This window comes from Aethina tumida, chromosome 3, assembly GCF_024364675.1.
Source record: "Aethina tumida isolate Nest 87 chromosome 3, icAetTumi1.1, whole genome shotgun sequence".
Classification (NCBI taxonomy): domain Eukaryota; kingdom Metazoa; phylum Arthropoda; class Insecta; order Coleoptera; family Nitidulidae; genus Aethina; species Aethina tumida.
Genome location: NC_065437.1, coordinates 24860733 through 24888220, shown reverse-complemented (window position 1 = coordinate 24888220; position 27488 = coordinate 24860733). Strand labels below are relative to the sequence as shown.

Here is a 27488-nt window from a genome sequence, read left to right as displayed (position 1 = left end):
CAAAGTATACGGTTTGCTGGTAGATGGAGAAGAAGATCTAGAAATTACTCTTGTAGAAGAAGATCGAGAAATAGTAGGTGACGCTTTCCGGGTTATTACGGGGGACTTTGGCCTCGATGTTTCTGAAAATATCAACTTTTGGGAAGGAGAAGATTGCCGATATTGCTTCGGAGACGGAGGTGGAGTTGGAATCTTTTTAACTTTCTTCTGAACCACTGGTGAAACAGGCCTACTGGTTTCTGAAAAGATCATCTTCAAGGACGTCTTTTTTTCTTTTTGTGGAGGCGAATACGTTCTTCTTGGGGAAGCCGGAGAAATGGGACGTGAAGTTTCAGTAAAAACTAATTTACATGGAGGTTTATACAGATTTGTCGGAGAAGGAGGTCTTCGCGGTTTTCTTTCAACTAACGGTGAGACCGGTCTACTAGTTTCTGAGAAAATAAACCTGGTAGGTGATTTTCTCATTACAATGGATGCCGGAGGATTTGGCGCTCTTTCTACAACAGGCGAAACAGGACGACTAGTTTCACTAAATATTAACTTCGCTGAAGAGGATCTATGTAATTTGGGAGATGGTACCGATGATCTGCTTTTTCTTTGAACAACAGGTGATCGTGGCCTTACAGTCTCAGACAGGATTATCTTTGGCAAGGGTTTACTTGGAGAAGGCGTCCGTTTTTTTATAGGCGGAGCAGAATACGTCAGTCGCGTTGGGGTTGAAGGTCTCGAAATATTTTTTCTAAGAATAGGTGATATTGGCCGACTAGTTTGAGTGAGAATTATCTTTGAAGGTAAACTTAGACTCCTTTTGGAAGACGTTTCTGCCAAACTTTCATTGCTCTTCCACGTCACACTTTTTGGACTGGCTGATCTGGAACGCATGTAATTGTAGTCCAGACTTCTAAATTTGGAATCAGTTACAGGTTTCGTATGTTTGAGGTAAACCTTCATTGCTCCCACACTAGGTTCAGGATTTGAAAACCGTTTTCTTTGCAGCTGGTTCGTTTTTTGTGTAATCCCTGAACTAGGAGGATTGGATGAAGCAGTGGGTTGTGGCGGAACATTTCTCAAAAACAAATTGCGGAAGAACGAATCTCTTTGGAAGACATCTTTTGGTTTAGGGTTGGGGTTCTGTTCAACCATTGTTCTTGTGTCCTTTTTGCTCCTCTTCGCTATTTCATCGTTTATCTTATCCTTTTTACTTTTCTGAGTCTTCTTAGTATTGTGCTTTGATTTAACCGACTGAGTCGTCGAGGAGGCGCTGCTTTTGTTACTCTTTAGGGATCTCAAAGATTCAAGGGACGACTTTACACTACTTGTTTTATTTTTGGCAGAAATCGGTTTCTGGAAGGTAGATTTCAATAGTTTCTTACCTTTTTCCGTTATGCCTACTTTAATAGGCAATGACTCATGTGACGACATGGGATTATTTTTAGAAGATGACAATGGTGCTGTCGTCAATTTGTAGGTAGGCATTGCTTTTTTTACTTCAGTAGGCGATAGTAATTCGGTTGATTTATTTATTCTTGCGTTTTTATTGATTGACATATCAAATTTTCGTTTCTCACTTCCAAAGGTTGGTAAAGTTTGTTTAGGTGAAGTATCAGTTTTGAATTTGTTCAAACTATCGTTGGATTTTGTGATTTTTCTAATAGTTGTAGGTGTAAATACTTTTGGCTGCCTTTTCTCTGTTTCGGCTGATTTGGATCGTACAGGTGTGAGTCTTTCCTTAGCATTTGATATATTTGTCGTACTACGGATTTTACTAGAAGAGGTTCGTGGATTTCTTGTGGCAGATAATGTAGATGTAATCTTCGACTTTAATTCAGGTGTGGTTGAAATTGTTTTGTATACTTTTACGTTGCACTTGTCTAACTTTTTGTCTGACATAGGTGATAACTTGCAAGTGATTTTGTCTCTTAAGTACTTAATATTACTTTTATCGTTCTTTGAAGTCGAAGCAAAACAAGTTTCATGTCTTCTGCAAGTGGGAGACTTCTCTGATTTAACTTTCATCGTGGATATTAATCTTAAGGTGGAATTATTACGTGAAGACTTTCTTCTTGGTGGAGAAGGTGGATTTGGAATGTGGGGTTGTGTGGAGGGTGCCGATCTTTTGTAATTCGCGAAAGTATTTGCATTGTGGACAGTGACAGGATAACATATAATTTCTTTATGAGGTTTAATATTTTTTAAATACTGATATGTCGTAAGGATGTCAGAGTATAGGAAATCTTGTTCCATCGTTTCGTCATCTGTAAATGATCTGGCAATTAGTTCCTTGTTATTTATAAAGGATTTACTGTGCCAGTGAGTTGTTCAAACCGGTGAGATCATCAAATACGGGGGGAAGAGTTTTGTACTGTGTTGGCGGAAAATTGTACTGTAGTGTTGGAGTGTAGTCAAGTTGTGCTAGTTCATATATTTAATTAAGAAAAAGTGAAACAAACCTTTAGAATATTTAGTCCCCAACCATATTAGAATCCTGGTAGTAGATAATTACTTACAAAGAAAAATCATGCCTAATGTTGTTACCTTCACCCTTGGTTTAGTGGAGTTTTAGTAAGCTCTGTTAAAAAAAAACAGTTAACCTACCTTGTGGTTTCTCCGGAGCCGGTTTTCTAAGGCCATGTAGAGGAACATCACCACCTTTTTGGATTATTTTGTAGGCTTCCTTTTGTTCCTGACTACTGAGTTGTTGGGACATATCTTCTTTCCTCTTAAATACCAATGTGGAGTCACTTTCATATCCTGATTCCTTAAGAGCCCTAAAATTTTTAACAAAATCAATGATGAATGCCTTAAAGTGAAGGTGTTACTTACTGATTGATAAAACTCTTGGGGTGAGGGGCCACTTTCTTTTGTTGATCCAAATGCTAAAAATAAAAATTATTTTAGAAAACAACAATGGTATAAAATAAAAACGTGCTGTTGTACTCATCACCATTCATGCCTCATGCCTGAAAAGAGTGTTTAGAAAATAAAATTGGAAAATATACATAAAACCATTAGTGGGTGTAAAAAGTCTAGATTCATGTTTCGTTCTAATGTTCTATGATTATTAAATCATCGTTGTGAAGAAACGAAACTGTAGAGTGTTTTTCAGCATTTGAGGAACAGAAAAATAAAAAGTTAAATAACATAAAGGGATTTTCATTTGCATGCCTCTTACAGATTTTGCTAGTGCCCTCGCCATCATGATGTCGTAGCTGGGAAGAGGAGAGTTGTCGTCCAGCCACTTTTTGTACATTAGAAAGCAACTAGTTAGTCACAACACACCTACACCTTTTTCTAAGGGTATATACACAATGAAAATAAAATATCAGTCAACCCTCAAATATTATTAATGTACAAATGAAAAATTTTGTTTTTTTAACTAAGTTTCTTATTTGAGGAATGAAGAATTGTTAAATTATTTTCATTGAAAAATGGGATTAACTCAAAATTGATATTAAATATCGTACCCCGTCAAATATATCCATGACTTCGTCCCACCACTAAAATGGAAAACAGTACAAATTAAGCAAAACTTTAAAAGCTTTATGTGCATTTGCATTCAATATAGCTGGATGTTTATTCATTCTATACAGTGTAAAACGAATCTATTAAATGCAAATGCTGGAAATAACTCCAGATAATGCCAAAAATTGCGCTAAAGCAAAAATTGTATTACATCTACTGAATAGTTTTAATACAATTTATACAGAATATACATAGTCCCTTATATATCTGATAATGATTTTAACATGTATTTACAAAAAACTAGACAAATTATAACAAAATTTAGCATTTTCTATGTATGTTCATGTTTTATATTCCTCTATTTGTCACAAACTCATAAACTCACTTCTTTGGCTTCTTTCTCGGCAATTGATGAATGTCCAGGAGTGTAGTTTTCAATTCGTCCGGGCTTCATATCCGTACCGTTCCTTATAACATCTGTCGACGACAACGATCTAAAACAAATAAGAAAATAATCGTGTTGTTAGTAAACAAGCTTTGTCACTGTTAAAAATACAAATTGAACTTTTATGCCTAAGCATAGGAAAAGGTGTGCCAGATTTAAAATAAGTCACTGTATGTGTCACAGAAACATTCAAGCCTTGCATGGTGATGACAGATTGGATAATGGCACAGATTATTTAATGTAATTTTCTGGCACAAGACATTGTTTTTTATTTGGTGGATAATAATTATGTTGAAAGTAAAATATACATATGTTACAAATTTAATTTTGCCAATGTTTCCCTAAAAGATTGTAATTTTTCTCGCCCAAATTAATATTTATGTGTTTAAATATCAACACTTAAGTGAAATGATAAGTTGAAAGCGTTTTATTTAATATATTTATGTCCTTATATTCCTTTAAATAACTGTTAAATATATAAACAAGTCCGTACGTTGTTTATGAATCAATCTTTATAATTGTGATATGATTAAAACTCACTTATTTGGTAAATTCCTGGGAATAGTATTAGACGTGGGAATCTCGTGTTCCCGTTCTTTAAACGGAGTGCGTCTCCTGTCCAATGTAGCGTACTTGTAGTCCGTGTAGTCACTGTCGTACGCTCCGGGCTCTGGCTCAGACATGTAACCTGATGTATAAGGGTATTGGGCTATCGGAAACAAAATTATTACAATCTGACAAACGTCTCGTGTGTTTAACACTAATCAAAGCAGAACACTAAAATATGAAATATATGGTAATGAATATATGGGTTTGTTTATTAGTTTTTAAATCTGTAGTTCAACTATTATCTTATCTCGTCGTTCAGAAAAGCAGACATTTAACGCAGTACGTGTTAGGAGTCGAAGTGATTTGGAATTTTTCAATTTAAGCAATTTATGGAACAAACAATGTGAACACGATAATTGTTATAATGTTGTGATTGAATGATTTTGATTTTTTTGTTAGTTTATGTAAGTAGGCATCAGTTGTTTATGTTATTAAGCCTTTCAATGTATGACATAAACAATTGATGAAATTTTAAATGTTTAGAAAAGTGATTAATTGAATATTTTTACAGTTGCTGTAAAACATATTTTAAGCATTTTTATTATTATGTACAATGTTATGCAGTATGAATGTTTACATTCGTCGCGACATGCTTGTTAATTTGCATAAACAATTTTAACGAGTTTCACTTTGTTACACTGGAAACATTAGATAATTCAATAAGCTGAAGCATTACAATGATTATGAAGCTCCAATAGGATAATAAAATAAATACCTCTGCGTTGCTTGTATCGAACTGTTATAAATTCGCCTGAAATTTAAATAATAAGGGTTCAGATCTAATTTGATTTATTGCTAATTGGTTGTGGAATTAAATAAATAGTTTGCATGAATGAGATAATTAGTGTTGCATAATCCAGTAATCTTAATGCTTAATTGGAAATTCTAAAAACAACCTTATACGGTAAGAGTTGTAAGAATTACGGTAGTGAAAGTCTTACAATTAGAAACATAAATATTATAAACAATTACTTATCCTATAAATGTATAAATGTTTATGTATATTTTAATCAATTTAATTACATATTGCCAGATAATAGAAAACGTATCTATTAGATACAAGCTTTACTCACTTCACTTTCTTTAACTCACCGTTTTGAGGTTTTTGTTTGTGTATTGTATCGTACATCTTTTTGTACCATTTGGATTGATCAGAATCTTTCACTTCCTAAAATAAAATTTACAGGTAACATCATAAATACGTATAATAGAAAAAACATATAAACAGGGGACTCCCCAGTGACTTACAGATCTAAGGATTAGCGGCATTCCGTCTCGGGTAGTGGGTCCTATGCCTTGGAACTGTCTCGGTCCCAGGGTGGCCATCTTTCGAGGTCGCTCGGTTTCGGAATCGCTGACGTATTCGTTTTTGATGGTGTACACTGAAAATATAATGACATCGATTAATATTTTCTAATACGATGGACTTCGATTAGTACTGACAAACTTCACCTGGACTCACGCCAGGTGGCCTCTCATTTTGCGGTTTTCGCTGTTGGCTCTGGTCCGGTTCGATGTAATGTGCGCCCCTAGGGAGTTGTCCTTCTGTGAACGAAATTAAATAGTTTTAGGTCCAATACATACTTGATTAAAGGTTTTTTCTTGGTGTGTTTGTACACAACGTTACTCCTAACACAGTGAATTGGAGTATTTGAATTATTTCAAAAATCAGAATAACAGTAATATTATATTATAACGAAAATGTTATCAAAATAAGTTTTAATAAACAATATGTAAATAAAATTAATATGACCACTAACAGAAAACGATTCCAAGGTATGCACGCACTCTGGATGAAAACAACATGCGATTTCTTTTAGCAAGTATACAGGTATACTACTAAAATTATTAACAATTTAAATATTCAACAGGTACATTAAAAAAAAATTTAAAAAATTCCGTTATGGCCGATACTGTATATTGGGTGTGAGATATTATACATTTGGGCTGCTTGTTGACTCAGATTATTATGATCCAAAATTACAATTAAAGTTGCAAAATCTTCAAGTCTGCTTCGAATCATTTTACGGTGATAAACAAGAGACGAACCAAAAATTATACAAATAAAATGTTTTCGAATGCAATCCATTTTGTGAAATATAAATTTTTTAGAAATGGAACCTTGATTATTATGTATTTCTTTTATGTATATAAAAAATAAAAATATTTTAATTTAAGAAATTTAAATTATCCACTTCAAGAGACTTGAGAAAGAATTGAAACCCCAAATAAATTTATATATTTTTTGTCTTATCTCTTAATGATTACTATTATCATAGATAACTGCAAGATAAATTGATAAATGAGAAATTATTTTCATGGTTATTATTAATTTTTTATTCTAGTGCCAATTGTTTTTTTAAAGATTGTACTTACAACATGTTTTCTTACCTCTTGCTTTTTGAAGTAGTGTAATTGTCGGATTTTGGGCCTTGGGAAGACGGGGCGATGTGAAGTCACTAAATCCAGTCGACGGCAACGAATGACTGGTTGGAAGACGTTTTTCTAATGTCGACGATAGGTTTATTCCTACCTCTGTGCTTTTCCAAGACGGTTCGGAATTACCACTGTCCGGCGTTCCGACACTCTGCTCCAAAGACATGGTTGTAATGAAATTACTTTATCTAATACATTGTGACTAGATTAATCTTTAAAATTTATTATACATGTATTTAGATACTTATCTCGGCAGATTATTTTAAATTTATGAAAATTGCTCCTTTATCTATGTTAATTAATTATGTTTAAAAGCAACTTATATTATTAATTAAAATTATTTCTTACCTCGGTACTGGGTTTGTTTCTTCTACTTAATACTGGCGATTGGAAATTAATCGGTTTGAACTCCTTGCGTTCAACTACTGGACTAGAATTTGCACTTTTTGGTGTCCATACTGGAGGAATGGTTTCATTTGTTTCTTGTTTCTGTGGTTTATTCTCTTTTACACTTTCCTGCCGTTGTCCTGGAGACCAAATACCTTAAAAGGTAGTTTCATTAGATACAGCACATAATAAAATGCCGACAAAGAATGATCGTAAGTACAATTGAAAATGATAATGGCTCATCAAATATTGATATGAAAAAACCTAATCTAAATTATGATGTATAATTTTTTATTTGAAAGTTAAATACAGATGTTACAAATCGGCTGATGAATTTTTAAATTATTTTTGTATTATATACTATAATTATGTATGTGTTCAATATACTGGCCTAAAATAATCCACAAATAATAATTTTATGAATAGTTACAAAAATACACAAAAAATAACACATAATTAAATAAGTTGTTTATATTGGATTAGATTTATTTCCTGTTATTAGTGAACGTTGACAGTTTTCGAAAGATAAATCAGTCTAGGAACTGGAAGTTGTCGTCTTTCAGTATTTAATAACTGAAAATAAATTTTCTATTTTTATCTGTCATCCTTAATTTAAAATGAGTCAAGATAATTTATAATTAGATTTAACAAAATTCGCCAAAACATTTGCTAGCTGATTTGCACCCGCCACATTATGTAATTAAGTGGAGATTTGTTCTGACACAAAATTATCTGTCCTCAAAGCTAGCTGGATAAATGGAGCGTTACAATTTCGGCCAATTATTTGAAAACATATGAATGGACCATTCCACATCAGCTTCGTTAGCCATGTGAAACGAAAAAAAAAAAACCAACGAAATTTGTAACAAAAACATGTGTTTTACGTTTAATCGTCTAGACTCATTGTTTTGTTCCGTTTGGCGTGTTCCATGTTACACCGGTGCTTAATTAACGTCTGTTTGTAAACACGGTGCAACGTTCTTCACCAACACATCGTAAATAAGGCGATACATTTGCCTGCTCATCTCGGGAAAATTAAAAATAGACGCCAATTAAAGAGGGCGATCCGTCATCACGTTTACGGCGACTGAACCAATAAACTTTTTTGATTGAAACCCGGTTCCACCCTTCGCGAGCACTAAAATATTCGTTTTGGACTTTTTAAGTCGAATTTGGCCGGGTTAATTTACGTGTTTCACGATGTATGTGATGGAAAATCGCTGGAAATTGAATTCTGGACTGTTCGATTTGCCTCGGGCGTAGGAGAAATACAAACTTGCGATTTGATTCATCGTCGGTATTAGAATGTGCAATAAAAGTGGCGTTTAATGTGTTCAGCGTTGAGGTATGCAAGGAATATTTTTAGCAAATTGCGAATTTTTACGTGATCGACGGTTGGCGTTGTTTTAATTTTTGTGGAGATTAAAGATAATTTTGGGTTACACTAATAAATAATAAGTTGGACTTGATTTATTTTAAACTGTGTGAGAACCTTCTAAAAAAACTATGTTTACACTCCTGTACAAAACTTTGGAAACCCTAGGATATAATAGTTTAAAATAGCAAATATGTTTATTTGATAAAATAATAAAAAATAATATTAAAATAAACGCTTTGTATATTAAAATACAAAATAATACTAATAATACATAGTGTATACTGCAGTTTATTTCGGTATTATAAAAAATATTATAAGATGTAAACAAAGACCCAGTTTGTTATGGTTTTTTATTCGAAAATTAAATTATTTAATAAGGTTTTGAAATTTATGTCCAAATAAAAAAGTTTAATTTTGTATAAAATTCTATTTTACTTTATAAAATCTTAATAAAAAGTACAATTTCTAGAAGCACTGTTATTAACTCCTTATACAGGAGATAGACCAGTAAATTTATTTAAATCCATTGTTTATTAACTATTCGAATAATAAACAATTCAATTTTAGGGTTTCCAAACTTTTGTCCAGGAGTGTATGTCTAAATGTCACCGTTACAATATAGGAAATGTGTTCTACATTAATCAAACCATATAATTTTCTATTATTCATAAATAATGCCAGTAATTATTCAAACGTTTCAAGCGACTACCAGACCTGTAATTTACCTCTTCAAATTATATAAATTAACCACTATTTTGACCGTAATCTATGGTACAACAAGTCATTTTATCCGTGCCAAAACGTTTCCATGGAGTTTCACAATCTGTCGTTATTATAATTTTGCGTAGACACTGTTGGCACTTTTTCGTAAATATTAAAGCATTTTTCTGCGTTACCTCACAGTCCACAAAACACATCGAAACGAACCAGATTGCCGCAACATTTCGTCGTGTAAACCGCATCCAAATAATGTTTATTGTGTTTATTTTGAGATTCCTGAAAACCAATCTCAAAACTTACCAATACCAATGACAATGGTGGAAGTCGTTACTCTAAATTTGTAAATGAATTGCGTACTCCGATCTCGATTTCACGTTTAATTTGAGTTAGTGGTGCTCACTCAGGAAGGTTTATTGCCACTAAAATGTTGTCTTCCAATAAAACTGGGCGGTTGCAATTGCATCCACGATTTCTCGAATCTATGAATAGCAAAACAAAGTGTGTGCTCCCCGTAATTAAAAGCATAAAGTTGTATTTTGAATGAAATAAATTGCGTCGGTTCCGACTTCAAGTAATTTAGTACGCATGAGGTAACTGTGGTGTGGTGCCTTAATTCTCTCATATTTCCACTACCGATTTTACTGGGTCACAATAATATATTATCGGATTTGGCGTAATAACTTACAAATTTAATTGCAGTGTGTTCTTTGATCTTAACTCCATATTTCAGTGAATTAGAATATGTAGAACGTTTTAATAATTTACTGTTTTACGGAATATTGAGGAAGTCAGTGTAAGAGAGAATATAATTTATATACTCTAGGATGCTGCATCTGTATTAATCATTCAATTTCATATTGATTAGTTTATATTTAGTGAGGTGCAGCTGCTGCCAAAATTTATCATTGATGCGATTCTGATTATTATTCATTCACAAAGTTCTGGGCGGATGTTGCTCAACGTGATTTATGTTAACTTTGTAATACAAACAAAACAACCATTATTTTGTTTTTTCTATGAATTTTGTTGCAAACAATCATTAAGTAATATAAATAATGACGTCATCGTTTTAATTGTTTTGTCTATTGATGTAATCGATAAAAATCATTAACTGAGAATTGATACTCTTGATATCTACACCTATTAGATGTTTCTAAAATTGGTGGTCAAAATTGGAGGTAATTTTTTCATGATTTATTATGATGTAATAGTAAAATTGTATAATTTCTAAATAATTTAACAAGATTTATTTTAGAATGTGGGATAAAATAGGTTAATAAAAATAATCTATAAAATGTTTCTAAAATGGCTGGTAAAAATTTAAATATTTTTTTCTAGATTCCCGTGAAGAAAATATAGCCCCTCAAATTTCAAAAATAGTTTTTTATTCATATTTCCATAACCTTTGGTCCAATCGCCTTTAAATTTTGTATGTATTATTCTAATATATATACCCACAATTCTACAATAAACTTTTTCCATACAAACACAGTAGCGTAGATTCTGGGGATTCTGATCCTCTTTTTCTCGCCTGCTATTAAGTTTTTCATATTCTTTGAATAATTTATAAGAAAATAGGTACTCTTGAATAATATTGATTATTACAGCCGTTTTTAAGATATTTTATTTTTCATGTTTGAAGAAAATTGAAGTGAACATTAATTTTTAAATATCTTAAAAACGGTTGTTAATGAAAATTAAAGGTTAAAGAAATTTGATAAAGAAACAATTTTTGAAATTTAAATTTGAGAGGCTGAATTTTCAAAAGAAACTTTAGAAAAAAAATGTATTTAGATTTTCTTCATCATTCAACTGCTCTCAAATTTTCACCACCCGTTTTAGAAACACCTAGAATATTATTTTTCATTAATTAGGTTAGGTTGGAAATTTTCTCTTAAATTTCTTTTTTGTCATCTGAACCATTCACCTAGATAAATAATATATTTGATATCTGATGAAATTATATTAATTACAATTAAATAAAAAAACAAATTTCATTCAATTTTAATCATTTGTAGTTATTTTTTCCATTAAACAATATTCAGCATCCAAAAATGATTAATGTATTTCAATTCCTGACAGACCAGGATTGGACAAAAGACACCTGCAATTTGAGAATAAATAGAGGAAAGGTGTTACTACTAATGAAATAGTACTGAACTTACTGAAATTTACTGAAATAGTAGTAACTCAGAAATTTCAATAATTTGGATAATTTCAAGAAGGAGTTTTCCCCATATAAATATAAATTAATAAAAACCTTATTACCCATAATTTTGATCAAAATAACACAGTGAAATTCTATTGAAATTAACTTTATAATCAGTTTTGATGATCATAAATAAAGTTGTAAGATAAAAACACACAGTGAGTCAAAGAATTCTTCAGCCAGTGTTATTTACAAGGCGGTTACGTGAACAAAACCCACGTTATTATTAGGTTACCGGAAACAATTCATTAACAGAAATAGACAGGTGTCACAGTGTTTTGCGTCCAAATTCTATAACAGAGAATGGCCAGATTTGACGCCAAAAATCCCTTCTAAAACCGACGAGTGAGACGGCAAAATTTGTCCGCCCCACAATTCCAGTCACCTACTTGGAGTGGAAGCGGTGGCCTTGAAGGTGGGCGCCGGCGATATCATCCTGGTCGCTGTTATCCCACTTAACAAACTGCACCACAGATCATGACACCGTTAGGGGGGAAAAACGGGACACGTGACGCGACGCGCGTCTTTCGGCATCCAGGTAACGCGGCCGACTGAGATGCTTGGCGTCGCGACGCCGACCACCGTGCGACGTCGACGTCCACACGCGACGGATTTAGATCCGGGGATCGTGCAGGACCGCGCCGCCAAACTGACCGACGACGCGAACTCGGATTGCGCCGCAATGATTGACACAAGTCAATTAAACTGAGTCACGGCCCAAACTGCGTCTGGGATTAGCGTCGGAATTGTTTGTCGAACTGTAATGTTCTCTCGGTGGAATGTGCAATTGAGTTGCGGCCGCCGAAACTGCGTTCCAATGATGTTAATGCACAAAATGTTTCCAATGTAGTCCACTGAGTATTTATCATATCACTCAATTTTCTAAAATTCCATCTATTAACTGTTATTAAAGTAAAATTGACTTTGAAATTCCTCAATTACAATCTTCTCCGAACCAAAAGATATTGCTTAAACTAAATCAATATATGGCTTTCATTTTAGCTACTTTATTAAATTTTAGATATATTCCATTGCCTTGACAACTTTGTTGACTGCTCAATAAGTCCTTTGATCATTTTAATTGAAAGATACTTAAATAAAACTTCGCCGTAAACAGTTTTTTTCTGCGTCGAAGGAAGTCGTTAATTCTTAAAATATATTTGGCAAACTATCCCAATCAGTGGAGAGTTATGAATTTACAATCGGTACTATAAATAATCATATAGGATAAACCTAATTAAAGGTTTATAAACTAAGTTTAGTAATCGAAAATTGAGTCCGTTTTGTTTAATGTAAACATTTCTTTTTCTAGTTCAAGATTGGCCACAACAATTTCAATTAATAGTGTTTAGAAATGCTACTACTGGGACGTAGATGATTTGCGTCATTACATTTCATTACATCACCACTGGACTTGGTTTAAAAAAATCTAGTGACGCAAAAAAACATGACTCTAAAATTTGATAGTGTAAATACAAAGTAGTGGTCATAATTATAGCAAATATTCACAGTCAAAGTGTTTAGGGAACACCCAGAAAAATCAAATTAAATTTAATTAAAAAAATAATTTAACTTATATATTATAAGTCCTGATGATTGGAGCCGTATTCTATTTTCTAATGAATCAAGGGTTAGCTACCACCCAAAATTTGTAAGGATACGTATCTGGAGAGAACCTGGAAACCAAACACGGCTGCAACATGCTCGTGAGGTGGTGAACTTTTGAGGAGGCTCATTGATATTTTTGTGGAGGAATTAATATTCGCAAAAGAACCGAGCTCTTTTTAATGGAAATAAATCACTTTGAATGCATGTTACGACAAGATAGATTTACTCATTATGTTACCCTATTTAACCAATATGAGCCCAAATTCCATTTTCCAGGATAACACATACTGTAAGGATCATTCGAACAGCATTCGAAGAGAATGACATAAGCGTTTTACCTTGACCAGCAAACTTCCCAGACTTTAATCCGATAGAAAAAGTATTAAATGCTATGAAAAGAAGACTTTTGAATCGCCAAACCATTATGGACGCCACCAGCTAATTTGACGTTTAAGGAGGTGTGTAGAAATCTAAACCAAAACCTACTCGATAGGTTGATATTGAGTATACCAAATCGATGTGGGGCGGTCGTAAACAACCGATAAGCTCCGTCCGGATATTAATTTTTAATAAAAAAATAAATATGGCATAATTATTATAAATATTTGCATATTTGGTGGGTGTTATTATTTTATTTTTTGAAGGGGTTGTTGTTTACATTAGATTTTTTTGATTTGAATTTTTTGTAACACTTTGACTTGGAGTTCACTTGCAGGAGCGTATTCACTGGACCACAGGACAGTGGGGACGATTAGTTTTTGGAGAGGAGTTCTGCTTATGTTAAATATCCTACAGGGATAAAAAAGTTTGTTATACCCATAGGTTGAATTATTATATATCATGAGGATGTTTGAATTCTTCTGGCGTAGGCCCCCTTCGATTAATTTATGCACAGTGTGTTTCAACATGAAAACGATCACATACGCAATTATAAAATTGTGACAAAATGTTAAAAGACCACAGCATCGATGTTTTGTTTTGTCCGTCCCAATCCTCAGACATCAACCCCACAGAAAATATGGTGGGATCACATAAAAATTTTACACTTTTACATCTAGACTTGTTGTATTAATGTTAAATTAAATAATACAGATTTAAATAAAAAATCCCTTTCAAAATTAAGGTTACTATATTTATGCCCAACTAAATTCAGAAAAATATATGTAACATTTCATAGAATAAGAATACAGTAATTAGTTAATATTATTTTAACACACTAAATAAAAGAGTTATGGCTAAAATATTTAACATTTTAAAAAGTTATTTTAATAATGACCACCACTGTATATTATTCTAAATTTCAAATCTACATACATTTTCAATATTGGACGTATTATACCTGGTCCAAATTGTGACCATCTATTTTAGAAACTCCTTGCATATCAATATATTCTATGGTATAAGTCTAAGAGAAAAAACAAGGTAGTGCATAGGTGATGAGATAAACTCCATCTTTCAATAATAAGGGTAATATCAAAGAATTATGTTTGATAAAGAAATAAATACGGAATGAACGAAAGACATATCGAGTAAGTGCGTACACACACCTGCGTGATATTAATACATGCTCTATTTACAAATGTTATTGACACAGTTAGTCACAAACCAACCTTTCGAAATTAGAAACCCTTTAGCCAAAACCAAAGCGGCATCAATTTCATGCAACAAACTACTGTTATCATAAGCCCTGTTCCTGCTCAAAACCCTGTTGACCCTTCTAGCTTCCTTGCAACAACGTTTCCTGCAGAGTACTTTTCCACCTATGGTTTATTACTATTTAATTTATTTACTCATTAACTTATATAAGTTATCGAGATTGCGATAATTGTGTTACATAATATTCGACTGAGATGTTTAGATTGAAAAATTGTATGTTTATTCTTGTGATGATCTTAGCCAAATGTCTGTAATCTGATATGTTAATTAGAACCCATGTGTTGGTTTATTAAGCAAAAATATAAACACTACTAATGTAAATAATTAAAATCTATAAATAAAAACTATTTTTGTAATTACAACCCTATATTTCCCCAAATTAAAGTAATTAAAATGTTATCAGTTACAAGAATGTGTATGAAAACAGTTCACCCATAATACCCTGACCCACTAGAAGAGAAACATAATTTACTAAACGCATCATCAAAGACACTAATCGCTAATCTTCGTATTCCGTAATCTAAAATTAACTTAGCTAAATTTAGCTTTTTAATGTAACTTTATTTTGCACGAGACAAATTTAAAATTGTTACGTCATATCATCATTAAGGCTGCCGTTTTATAAATAAGTTTTCAAAGCACAAAACATAATTTTGACAAATTAGTCGCGAGCGGAAAGCCAAAATTCACAAACGCTACAAATAAAAACAACAGTGTATTAGTAATGTAAACGCTTTATTCATGTTAGTTCACATGATACAACAGAACTCACGATACATTGACTCACCTCGTTCAGTTTCTAAAACAGTCTCTGAAGTTTGTTTCGTAATATCGATAAACTCCTTCAGATGTTTAGGAAGTTGTTTCGTATCTTTGAGAGATTCGCCATCGATGACCAGCACCGGAGTGTCCTCCTCCTCCGGCGCCTCCCCAACAGGTGGTTCAGCGCTGTCCTCCTTTACCGGGCCCTTCTTCTGTCGTACCTTCTCCATAAACTCTTCCTCAATGTCGCGCACATGTTGAACCTCCCCCAGCGGTTCTTTCGCGTCCGTCTCGTGTAAATTCGGTTTCGACGACGACACCTTGATGACTTTCAGTTGTTTGCGCTCCTCCCTTTCGGCGATCTGATTCATGTACTCCTCATACATCTGTTGCCGGAAGAACTCGGTGGGTATGGCCGGCATTGACGTGGGCCTGGGCTTGTTCCTGTTCTCATTGTGAACCGCGTAGTCGCCCTTTCTCGATATCACGTAGTCGTCAGCGTGGAACTGACGTGACGGCGAAGCAGCCGATGCCAGCTTCATTTTTTCCTCTTCGACCCTTTCCAGTTCCCTCTGGATGTCCCTTTCCTTTTCGAGCAAGTATTGCATTTGACGCTCGTAGAGTTCTTGCGGCAGAGACGTGCGGCGACGCATAGGATCGAAATTATTTTCAGATTGCATGCGGTTATTTGTGGAAACATGTGGTCTGTCCGATGCGAACGTGATATTTGATTCACTCATGCTTTTGTGCCGCGCTAATTGCAACCACTCGGTTAGATCTTTCGCTTTTAGACGTGCATCGTCCAAAAATCCGTTGGACTGATCTCCGTGCTTGTTGCGCGGCAATGTGGCACTGCTCGGGAACGTTCTCGGATTGTACTCTTTGAAGTTTAGGGTATTACTGTCGTCTTTGGTCTCGTATGTGTCAACGCTTGCGGTTTCACTTGGCTCTTCTCGGATGATTGCCAATAATCTGTGCGTCGGTGTATTAATTGAAATATTGTTATTGCATTTATTTATAGTGGTCACTTTTACTGTTTCGTCGCGAGTTTCTGTCACTTCGTCGTGCAGTTTTCTAGACATGAACTTCTCGTGCAGTTCCAACAGTTTGCCAGCCTCATCTTGAACTTTCTTAGACCTTTCGAGTTCCGCCTTTTGCGTCGGCGAAAGACAAACTAAGACATTCGGATTTTTTTCCGTAGGCATACCCACCCAATGTGTTGAAGGCATTTCTTGGCTATTACAAGGCTTGACTGGAAAGTTAGAAGATTCACTATTATTATCAGTCAGGTTTTTGTTATACACATAAGCTGGAAGGTTAGGAGCGAGTTTGGGCAATAAGGAACTAGGAAGTTTGCTGGTGTATGACTCAATACTTTGGGAAACGTCGGCCAGCTCTTGTAATATCTCCTCACCAAAAGGCATCGTAATCAAATACTTTAAGCATTGCTCTCTTAAAGAAAGAGGCTGCAAAAGTGTTTTATCTTTTGACAATTCGTCTTCTTTTGTGAACGTCGACATGTCGCCAATGGAAGAGTTCATGGGGTTGTATTTAGCTGTGGACAACGACGTGTCCATTGAACTTTCGCTGCTTGGTGACGGCGATCTCGATGGGGCCGGAGGACTAATGACGTTTGAATATTTGATGCCCTCTTGAATGGGCTTTGATATCGCGGCGACTTCGTCATTTAATTTGTTTTCCTCGTCCCCTACTTTTGGGTCCTTGTTTACCTGAGTGGCATTTTGAACTCGCGTTTTTAAATCTTCTGGGAGTAAAACGAATCTGTCGTCTTTCATTACTTCCTTCAGTATCTCCAAGTTGTTGACCGTTACGTTAGACTGTACAGATTCGGTGAACGTTAAAAGATTTTGTTTTACGTTTGTTTGGTTAGTTTTGGGAGAATTATCAGGCGTGGGGGGCGGTGTGAATTGTATTATGCTTTCAGTGTTCTTCTGCAATTGTGAATAACCATTTTCTTGTTTATTTTCAGACACAGTTGTAACATTATCTTTCATCAACTGTTCTGGCATATTTGAATGGGTTTCTGTTAAACTCTCACTGACAGAAATATTATCATCACTAGTTTTTTCACTAAGCTTCTCTGTGGACTCCGTCAGGCTGTTAGAGCCGGTCGAGCACGTAGACTTCGAGTTTGCGTCCTCCTCATTGTCTGATAGAGTTTCTGGAGATTCACTGGAGCTTAAAAATACCACTTCCGCCTTTGAAGTCTCTGGTAGTATACTCGTAACACTTTGAACACCTGTAACCGTCGGAACAGTCTCAATTATCTTGGTGCCTACTAAAACAGCCGGATTGCTTATTTGTTGCTGATTTCTGTTAATCGACCTCCTGTGCCTTCTGATAGGAACAGGCGGTCTAAGATCTTTGGTGTTTTCTAATTCAGGAGTGCCCTGTTTCAAATTAGTTCTTGCCATTGGGATTTCCTTGTCACTTTGGTCGCTGGGCTCTTCACTTATGGCATCTAAAAATCTTGGGTTGTGCACCTTCGGCAAAAAATACTCTTCCAGAGCTGCCCTCTTTTGGGCCTTTTTCGCTTTTATACTTTCTGGAGTGCTGGCTTCTTTCACTTGCTGAGCTGAGTCCTCCGGAGAATTTACAAGGTTAAGTCCCTCGAGGAAGTTTCTTAGTGTTAGTTCTTCCTCCGGAGAGATGAGATTGACTTCTTCCAAATGGTAGTTTTCGAGTGGGAGGGACATGGTACTTAAAGTGCCACTTCCAACAACGGGAGCATTTATAGTATCAGTCTCCTCCCATTCCACCTCAGATTCACTGGCTTCCGAAATAATTCCCTGATTGTCCGCCTTGTTTTCACTTTCACTGGCATCGGACAGTTCTTGTATTTTCAACATTTCATCGTTGTCCAGACTTTTACTTTTGGTTATCGACGTTTGCCTAACTATATCTTTGGCTTTGGTTGTTTGTTTCGCACGTTCCGGAGATTCGACACGATAATCGATTTTGGTTTCCTCTTGCTCGCTAATTAGTATTTTGGTTTCGGTTTCCACGACGCCATCATCGATGGTGTCGTCCTCCACAATCACCGCGTCGCACTGCTTGTTTTTGTTTTTCCTTCGATTATTCCTAGCGCGTCGCCGTCTCGATCTTGAACTTGCGGAGTTATCGGCCATTACGTCAGCACCGCGTGCGGATTTCCCTAAATCGGACGGACGCATTACAGTTGGGGTAGGTTGGCAGCGGGAGAACACCGAGGCAGGATAAGCACTGGACAGGTTGCCGTGTGTTTACTGCTTCATTTTAAATATAATGCTACTTATCATCCCGTTGATACATTGCAATAGGCACATTCAAGGTTAATATTTACTTCCAAACATAGCCGCACGACCAGTGACACTAAAGTTTAAACAATTGTTCGTGAATTTTTGCGTTTATTATCTACTATCTCACCTTTATCAGTGTCAATGTTATTTAGACAATACCCTGAGTGGGTTCTCTTCAAATGTAGGTAATTACTAAAATGACTATTATTTTAGAGTAGTTTTATAAAAATATATTAATAGTACCAAACAGTACCTCAACCATTAACTGTAGTAAATGTAAAATGTTGCACTGATATCAGCTACTATTTTGGAATTTGGACTTGCTACATCATGAATGCAATAAAGGTTGTTTATTTAAATTGATGTTTTGTGTAATTTCCTCCATAATCAGAATCTTTAAAACAGGAAGTATTATTAATAGAATACTTCTTAGTAATAATTATGATTCAATACTACCACATTTATTTATTTATTTTTTTACAAATGGGACGCTTCTGGACATTCAATTGGCTGTAATTCTAATTACAGTTTGGATTATTTGCGAATTGAGAGTGTGTAAAAGTTAAGTGCCACTGATCACCACAATAATAATGTACGTGAATGAAATACTCAAATGACCATTGCTGCATTGTATTATTAGGGTAACACACTGGTCTACTTATAAATTTATAACAACGTCTTTTTTATGGCCACAATTATAGTTGTCGTCATTTAAACAACAAATATTTACTGGATGGTTTAATCATAATTCATGAATATTTACATAAAAATGCATTAGTTATGTTGATGATTATTTTTAAGTTACAGTTACACCATTAATTTATCCACTTACGAAGCGAAACATTTAGTTTACTAGTTTTAAAAGTAAATATTAATCTTGTCGATATTAAACGTGTACAATTAAAGCAATTCACCTTGTTGATAACCCGGCTGACGAAGCGCCAGTTAATAACAAACCGGCTGCTAATATTTAAAACAGCAGTAACACATTGTCGTTATATTTTTAGACTTTCGTCGAGCCAATTCGGAGGAGCACACACACACAAACACACAAAATAAATAAAAAAAAAACAAAAGAAAGTCCTACGAACACTCCGGACGCGGTACCACTACATTTCACTAATTGTTAGAGGCAAACGGGGCATTCGGTAATTACGAATATTTCTGCAGGTTGTTATTTTAGAATACGGATATACGTGCTACGTAAGTTCAATTACTGACATAGGCGTCGGATGTAATGTGCACTAATATGTTTGCTAAGTAGCAACAATGAATTATCACCGGTTTTGGGGAACTCGTTCTTGCCACTAATATTCTTACTATCGATTGGATAACGTGCTAATACTGACATTTAAAAAAATGTTAAGTGTTTGTACATCACCGTGGCTCGCAGGTTTGAAACTCGGTCTGATAAAGCCTGCGTACTGTTTTGACGCAATTTGAAGCGCTGTACATCAATTACGTAATATTAATTTTGTTTTTTAAATATATTTTCGTGTGTGTTTGGTAATTGAATAAATTAATGAGACGTTTAAAGTGCCCGTGCAATTTAAATTTGGTTATCGCAGTTATATGTTAAAAGTTTTAAGTGATGGTTATCTATAATTGATAATAATTAAATCTAATAATCAATTAGTTGTTTTGAACTGACACAAATCTAATCGATTCATCCAAATCCGAAGGTACAAGTATAAAAATTTTGTACTTTACACTGTAGAGTAAAGTTTACGTCAATGATCTGAATGTCAATATCTAATTGTGGTGTGTAAATTTATTAATGAAACAAAATAACTTGAACTATTGGTGTTATCGAATTAAAGGTTAACGAATTTCTATTATCACGCCAACAGTACCGGAAACATTTTTGACCATATCACCTATTTATTTGTCCGGCAGTCACAATTTGATATGGAATCAGGACTAATCATAATTAAAAATATAAACTCAAGGTTTCGTTCAACTTAAAATATTTCCTTAAAAAACTAAACTGAGGAAATGTTGCGACGCCTATGTCATATGATAATTTTGTTAACTATAAAAGCAAAGCATTATTCGTCTTCGATTCAATGTAAAAATCGTTTTTAATTTGGTCAACTCATTCAATTAAATTCGTTATTAGCACACTTACCGTCTTCGGTTAAAGTGGACGCCGTAGAAGGACTGGGTGTCAAATTCGAGTACGACGATCTCTGCGACGCTATTGCTATGTCTGAAGAGTTGTTCCTTGCGGACCCTGAAATTTTAATGAATTTTTGAATGTTCGATTTTAGTAAATACATTAGTGGTCATAATTATAGCTACTTATTAAAATATTATTTGATATTAAAAATATGACTTGTGCTACTTGAATTGGATGTCGGAACCTTTGTTATTACTGTGTCTACGATCCAACTGATCAATCTAATTTTAATATTTAAAAAATTGAGTACTTTTTAATTTTTCAGTGAACAAAATTATAGCAACTTTTTACTTTACGGTCTTCTATTGCTCTCTGTGAATTTAAATCGATTATTTACTGGCGGTCGTTTCCTTATTATAAATATTTAAATATTGGTCTAAGTGAAAGTGAAAGAAAAATTCTCTCAGTGAGAGAAACAGAGAGAAAATTGTTTAGAATTTACGGCTAAAAATTGGTAAATTGATCATTCTTACGACAACTGAAATTAAAGACAATTTGAAGGAAATGGGACTTGCTGAAATTAGTTCAAAGTCTCTGAGAAGATGGTTAATGATTGGGGAATGGTTTGACCCCAGACCAAGAAAATTCCTTGTTTCTACTAAGAATATAAAATTAATGCAACATGAAAACAATCAAAATCACCCCTCCCAATCTTCAAACATATAGGAATCATTTTATTTAAAAGAACTCATTACAGCAAGAATTTGTAAAAAATTTAAATAGAAATGATAGCAAGGCTTTTGTAAGGCAAAGTAGGTAAATGGTTCCATAAAAAATACCAATTACCAAGAGTTAAACATGGATGGGGCAATGTTAAGTTCGAAAAAATGGATCGATTTGTTCACGGAAACATATAAAAGGACCACATGCTACCTTTCGCGGAGGATAATATGTCACTAAGGTGATTATTTCAACAGGACAATGATCCCAAATATGCTTCTAAGTACATAAAAGGCTGGTTCGAACAAGAAAAAGTACAAATTTTGCCATGGCCTTCACAATCACCGGATATAAAGCCTATAGAACATCTTTGGGATTATTTAGAAAGGAATATACGGCGAAACACGATAAAAAAATAAGACAGAGCCAGTGAAAAGGCTTCAAATAGAATGACAAAAAATACCTCCATTATTTTATGGAATAAGATTATAGCAGCATCTATAATATTATAATATTGTATGAAACAACAATAGTAAATTAATATTATTTTAATAGTTTACATGCAAATAAAAAAGTTAAAATATTTAACATTTTAAAAATGTTGCTATTATAATGACGACTTTAAGTGCCATTTAATTATTACTTTAATAACTTAATGGTTACTCTTTATACATTAAAATTTAAATAATTTGATAATTGTTATCATATTTCAATTTATTCATATATTATCTTTTTAATAAATTATACCAATGGTAAACAAATGTTAATTAATAAAAATGAAAATAATGGATTTTGCTGTAAATTATCTCCACTTCTTATCAGCTAAAATTATTTACCTGTTAACGAAGACGTAGATTCGTTAGACACGGAATTAGTTAACTTCGGCTTTTCTATGCTGGAAGACTGTTTACCTGTAACAAAAACCATAAAACTGTTTAAAGCAAACATCAAAAATTCACATACAGATTTAAATATTTGATCAAGATAAGAACCCTAAAATATTTGTTGTATAAGAACGTACTCCTCTTTTTTTTGTAACAATCATCATCATAGAATAATTTGAAATAAACGCCGACGTAATAGATTAAAATCCAGCCTTTAATGGCATACCCATTTTTACGTATTCAGTCCGCGAATATGTAGAAAACACAGAAAATTTACATAATTGTTTGTGAAGGACGGCAACAATTCATTTTGCATCGTGTCACTCAAGTGTCGCTCGTTTACCGCAACACAATACCACCTTTGTTTATAGACATGGTACTTCGATTGCATTTTATAGAAAAAAAATTATTTATGTCAATAACGAAATCTATATAAACAACGTTTGCGGTCATTACGACAGCCTGTCCTATTTATAAATTAAAAGCAGATGATCAATTCTAAAGGTATGTTGTGTTACTTAATGAATACTGTGTAGTATGTGACTTCATTTCATTAAGATAACAATTTTTGTTCTGGTCTTTATGTCGGTATAAATTTTTGCACTTTTATTGATCCTACGTGCAATGGAATATGGGTAAATCCATTATATTGTAGGCAATTGCAATAAATAACAGTTATCATTTGAGTGTTTTTTGTTCGGTTCCCACATTATGGCCAATTTCTCAATAAACTGTCCACCTTATGACATTACAGTTTATTGTTTGCGGATAACATTCATCCAACATCAAAGTTCTGAAGGCGCTCTGCAATTGAAATAATAACTAATAACTATTTATTATCTTATATAAAGTATCACAATAAGTCAATCTGCCCCTGCACTAGATGGTACATAAATCAATATTAATTGAAAGTTACAGCAACACGTATTAACGGAATACATATGCATTTTCTATTCGAAAGTAAAAGCTGGTTAATATTAAACTGACAAGTTCAATAACAACGCCGTTAATTCATAAGTTGTAAACGATATTCTTAGCAATGTTACATTTTATTATAACACGTTACTGAGATATAAATGTAAATAAACAATTAAGGTGTCAGTTATTACAATATCACCTTGATATAAGAAATGTATCTTAATTGAAACCTGCAATTCTGTTCAAATTAATGTAAGTCGTATTATTTAATTAAATGTTAAAATTTAATGAAATTCGACACTATACGTGCTTTAGACGATTACAGGAACCACTGAAATACTAATAAATACTTTATAAAAGTAAGGTACACAAAAAGTAATTTAGGTGTGATTTATTACAATATAAACGTTATTTAAGAAATGTATATAATTTAATTTAGTTATAATAATAAATTAAAGTGAAAAAATTGTTTAATTAAATATTGTTTAAATTTAAGGAATTTTCGACTGTATAAATTCAAGAATTTTATAATGCTTTAGATGATTTAGTAAATTTTCAGGAACTACTGAAAAATGTTTGGTAATAAATTCTCTATAAAAGTAAAATACACAAAAACTCTCATTTATTGCAATATCAATTTGATTTAAAAAATGTATCTTTATTTAAATGTTATTTACCATAATTAAATATTATATTAATATAAATTAACATTTATAATTTATATTTATAATTTTTGAACGATTTAGGTAACTTTAGTCAATTTTCAGGAATAATTTAAAAATTTTTGGTAAATACACAAAAAGTGATTAAGGTTTTATTTATGAAAATATCAATTTGATTTAAGAAATGTATCATAATTTATGATAAAAGTATTAACTTATTCAACCTGCTTGTAATATAAAAATTAAGATGAGAAAATCAGATTATTTAATTAAATATTATTTATAGTTAAAGAAATTCGACACCTTAATTACACGAATTTTGTAATTTATTAACGTTCTAGGTGACTTTATTCAATTTTCAGGAACTTCTGAAAAAATTGTTGGAATTAATTCTCTATAAAAGTATAACACATAAAAAATAATTAAGGTGTCATTTATTAAAATATCAATTTGATTTAAGAAATGTATTTATGATAAACATTTTAACTTATTCAACCTGCTTGAAATACAAATAATTAAAGGGAGAAAATTAGATTATTTAATTAAATAGTGTTTAAAGTTAATAAAATTTAACAGCATAAATACACTAACTTTATAATTTATGAACGCTTTAAGTAACTTAAGTCATTTTTCAGGAACTACTAAAAAAGTTTGGTAATTAATTATCTATAAAAGTAAAATACACAAAAAGTAATTAAGGTGTCATTTATTAAAGTATCAATTTGATTTAACAAATATATTTTAATTTATGGTAAAAGTATAATTGTAACTTGATCAACCTGCCTGAAATATAATTAATTAAAGTGAGAAAATCATATTATATAATTAAATATTGTTTAAATTTAATTAAATTCGACTCCATAATTTCACGAATTTTATAATTTATGAACGGTTTAGGTGACTTCTCAAGAACTACTGAAAAATTTTTGGTAATTAATTCATTATAAATGTAAAATATATAAAATATCTTATTGCCAAGTCTCGGAATTATAAATTGTTAATAAAATTATGAATTTTTATATTTAAATATGTTAAAATATTTCAAAATTATTTTTATTTCTGATAATATTTATTCAACAAAATTGTGTAATGAATGAATTATAACTACAATGAAAATATTTTATTTGAACAAAATTATCGATTTTAGTAAAATTACAAAATATTTATCTCTTGGTATTGATACCTTAAAAAATTTGATAACAATAACATTATAAATGTAAAGTATACAAAAAATAATAATATTTAAAAATATTAATATTGATAACAAAATTTTATTCCTTAATCACTGAATTATAAAAATAAATTACAAAACACATACATAAATACTCAATTATAAAACAAATTTAGACTGATGTTATAATAAGATTATAAAAATATTATTTTATATTTAGGTACACAATTTAAAAATATTGAAATTTTAGTACGTGTTTCAAAATATTTTTGTTTGATATATAAAAATAAAGAGTATTGAAATAACATCAAATTTTTAATAACATTGTAAATCAAATTTTGACTTTACATTTTATATTAAAGTCTAAGAATTTCAAAACAATGTGAAAAGGATATAAATTTGACTACTTACTGCAATAATATTTTATTTGAACAATTTCATCGATATTCAATTTATTGTCATTTATGGTAATATTAAAATTACAAAATTTCAAGGGACCGACACCTCAAAAATGTTTATAAATCAATGGATATACCTAAATAAATCCACACATAAACACAAAATCACATGCGACAACGCTGTAAGTAACCACTTGTGTGCACAAAAGAGCGTCCAAACTAATCGACGGATGGCATGTCGTATGGGACGCGGGCATGCGACAAACTATCGCAGCGGTACCCCGTAGATGAACGCATGCATCAAGTCCGGACATCGGGTCGCGGCGGCACTTCCGGCTCTCCGGAACGGGGACCGGAGGAGGGAGCGCCACGTGACACCCGGACCGTGACCGAAACGCGGTCCTCGCCTTAAAATTCGACAATGCCCGATTCAAAAACGTTTGCATAATAATACAACGTAAAACGTAATGAAGAGGTAAACAACGTTACGTAATGCGGACGATTCAGGAATCAATTAGCCGATTGCAAAAGCGTAAATGCTTGCTTTCCAGCTTTGTGGCGGTCACAATTGGCGGTATGTAAGTGTCAAAATCGTGGTGATGTCATCTTTATGATTTTATATTTGATTAGTGCGTGTCGGAGCCTAAGAATTAATCATCATTATCTTTATATTAAAAAATTACCACAATAAAAAACAAGTTGTTTCATTATATGGCATATTATTAATAATTATTTCCTGTCAATAAAAATTTCATTTCTATTAAAAAAAATTGTTAACATGTATCCATCAGAATAATTCAATATACACTATTGCTCATAAGTAGAACAATTTTATTAAAAAAGAAGTAGTCAATATATATGTTAAATTAAGACATATATGCGGGGCATATATGGGTTTACTGAACCAGAAGATGAAAGGCAGGCAAATTTGCTAACTCCCTGTCAACTGAGTCCGGAAGAACAAAACCAATAAGAGGAAGATCGAAGATCTTCCTGTGAAGGGATTGGAAATGCGGTTGGTTCCTTTAGTTTCCACACTACCACAGTATACCATATTACCACCTGGTAAATTTTCAGGCCGACTACAATAAACCCATTCTTATCATCTGCCAAATTTCCGCTGTTATGAACCAATCTGGACCACCTAGCATTTCTTCTAGGACTATACGTCGGAGATTAAAAAGTTGTAGACCAACAAACAAACTGCTTCTACGAAAGAAGAATATCGGTTGGGTAGACAGTGAACGACTGGAAAAGAATTGTTTTAAGAGACGAATCCAAGTTAAACAGTGATGGTCCGAAAGGTGAACGATTGAATAAAAAATACTGTTAAACATGGAGGAGGACCTGGCAACTATACAAAACACCTCAAAATTGGTTAAGGATTGGTTTTTGACGGAAAAGGTTGAAGTAAGTGGTCGGCTCAAAGTCACGATCTAATGGCATTTCATGGGTGAGAAAATCAATTAATGAAAGGTATAATCCCAAGTACACTAAACCTACTATAAAGTATGGTGTAGGAGGCGTTATGGTTTGGGGATGTGCCTGCTGCTTAAGATAGACGACTGCGCTTCTATTTGCCCAAGATAACATGAGTTTAAGGTGGACCTTTCAGCACGACAACGATCCGAAACACAAGTGTCAG

General features: G+C 33.1%; 1 protein-coding gene across 13 annotated transcripts in view; it reads right to left on the bottom strand.

Annotated features, from left to right (window-relative positions):
• Positions 1-27488, bottom strand: part of LOC109593978 (uncharacterized) — an 86169-nt gene that overhangs the window by 20251 nt on the left and 38430 nt on the right. For 6 of the 13 annotated variants that reach the window (XM_049964805.1, XM_049964806.1, XM_049964813.1 and 3 more), the window contains exons 6-20: positions 22647-22721; positions 21100-21204; positions 15698-18847; positions 7301-7494; positions 6908-7106; positions 5960-6061; positions 5765-5898; positions 5609-5684; positions 5232-5267; positions 4448-4616; positions 3848-3956; positions 3465-3497; positions 3173-3238; positions 2824-2876; positions 2596-2768 (exon numbers count right to left, since the gene is read on the bottom strand). In XM_049964805.1, coding sequence (XP_049820762.1) covers positions 2596-2768; positions 2824-2876; positions 3173-3238; positions 3465-3497; positions 3848-3956; positions 4448-4616; positions 5232-5267; positions 5609-5684; positions 5765-5898; positions 5960-6061; positions 6908-7106; positions 7301-7494; positions 15698-18847; positions 21100-21204; positions 22647-22721 — 4674 coding nt within the window. The remainder of the gene's footprint in view (positions 1-2595; positions 2769-2823; positions 2877-3172; positions 3239-3464; positions 3498-3847; positions 3957-4447; positions 4617-5231; positions 5268-5608; positions 5685-5764; positions 5899-5959; positions 6062-6907; positions 7107-7300; positions 7495-15697; positions 18848-21099; positions 21205-22646; positions 22722-27488) is intronic. The other 7 variants (XM_049964810.1, XM_049964808.1, XM_049964807.1 and 4 more) reach the window with 7 other exon arrangements.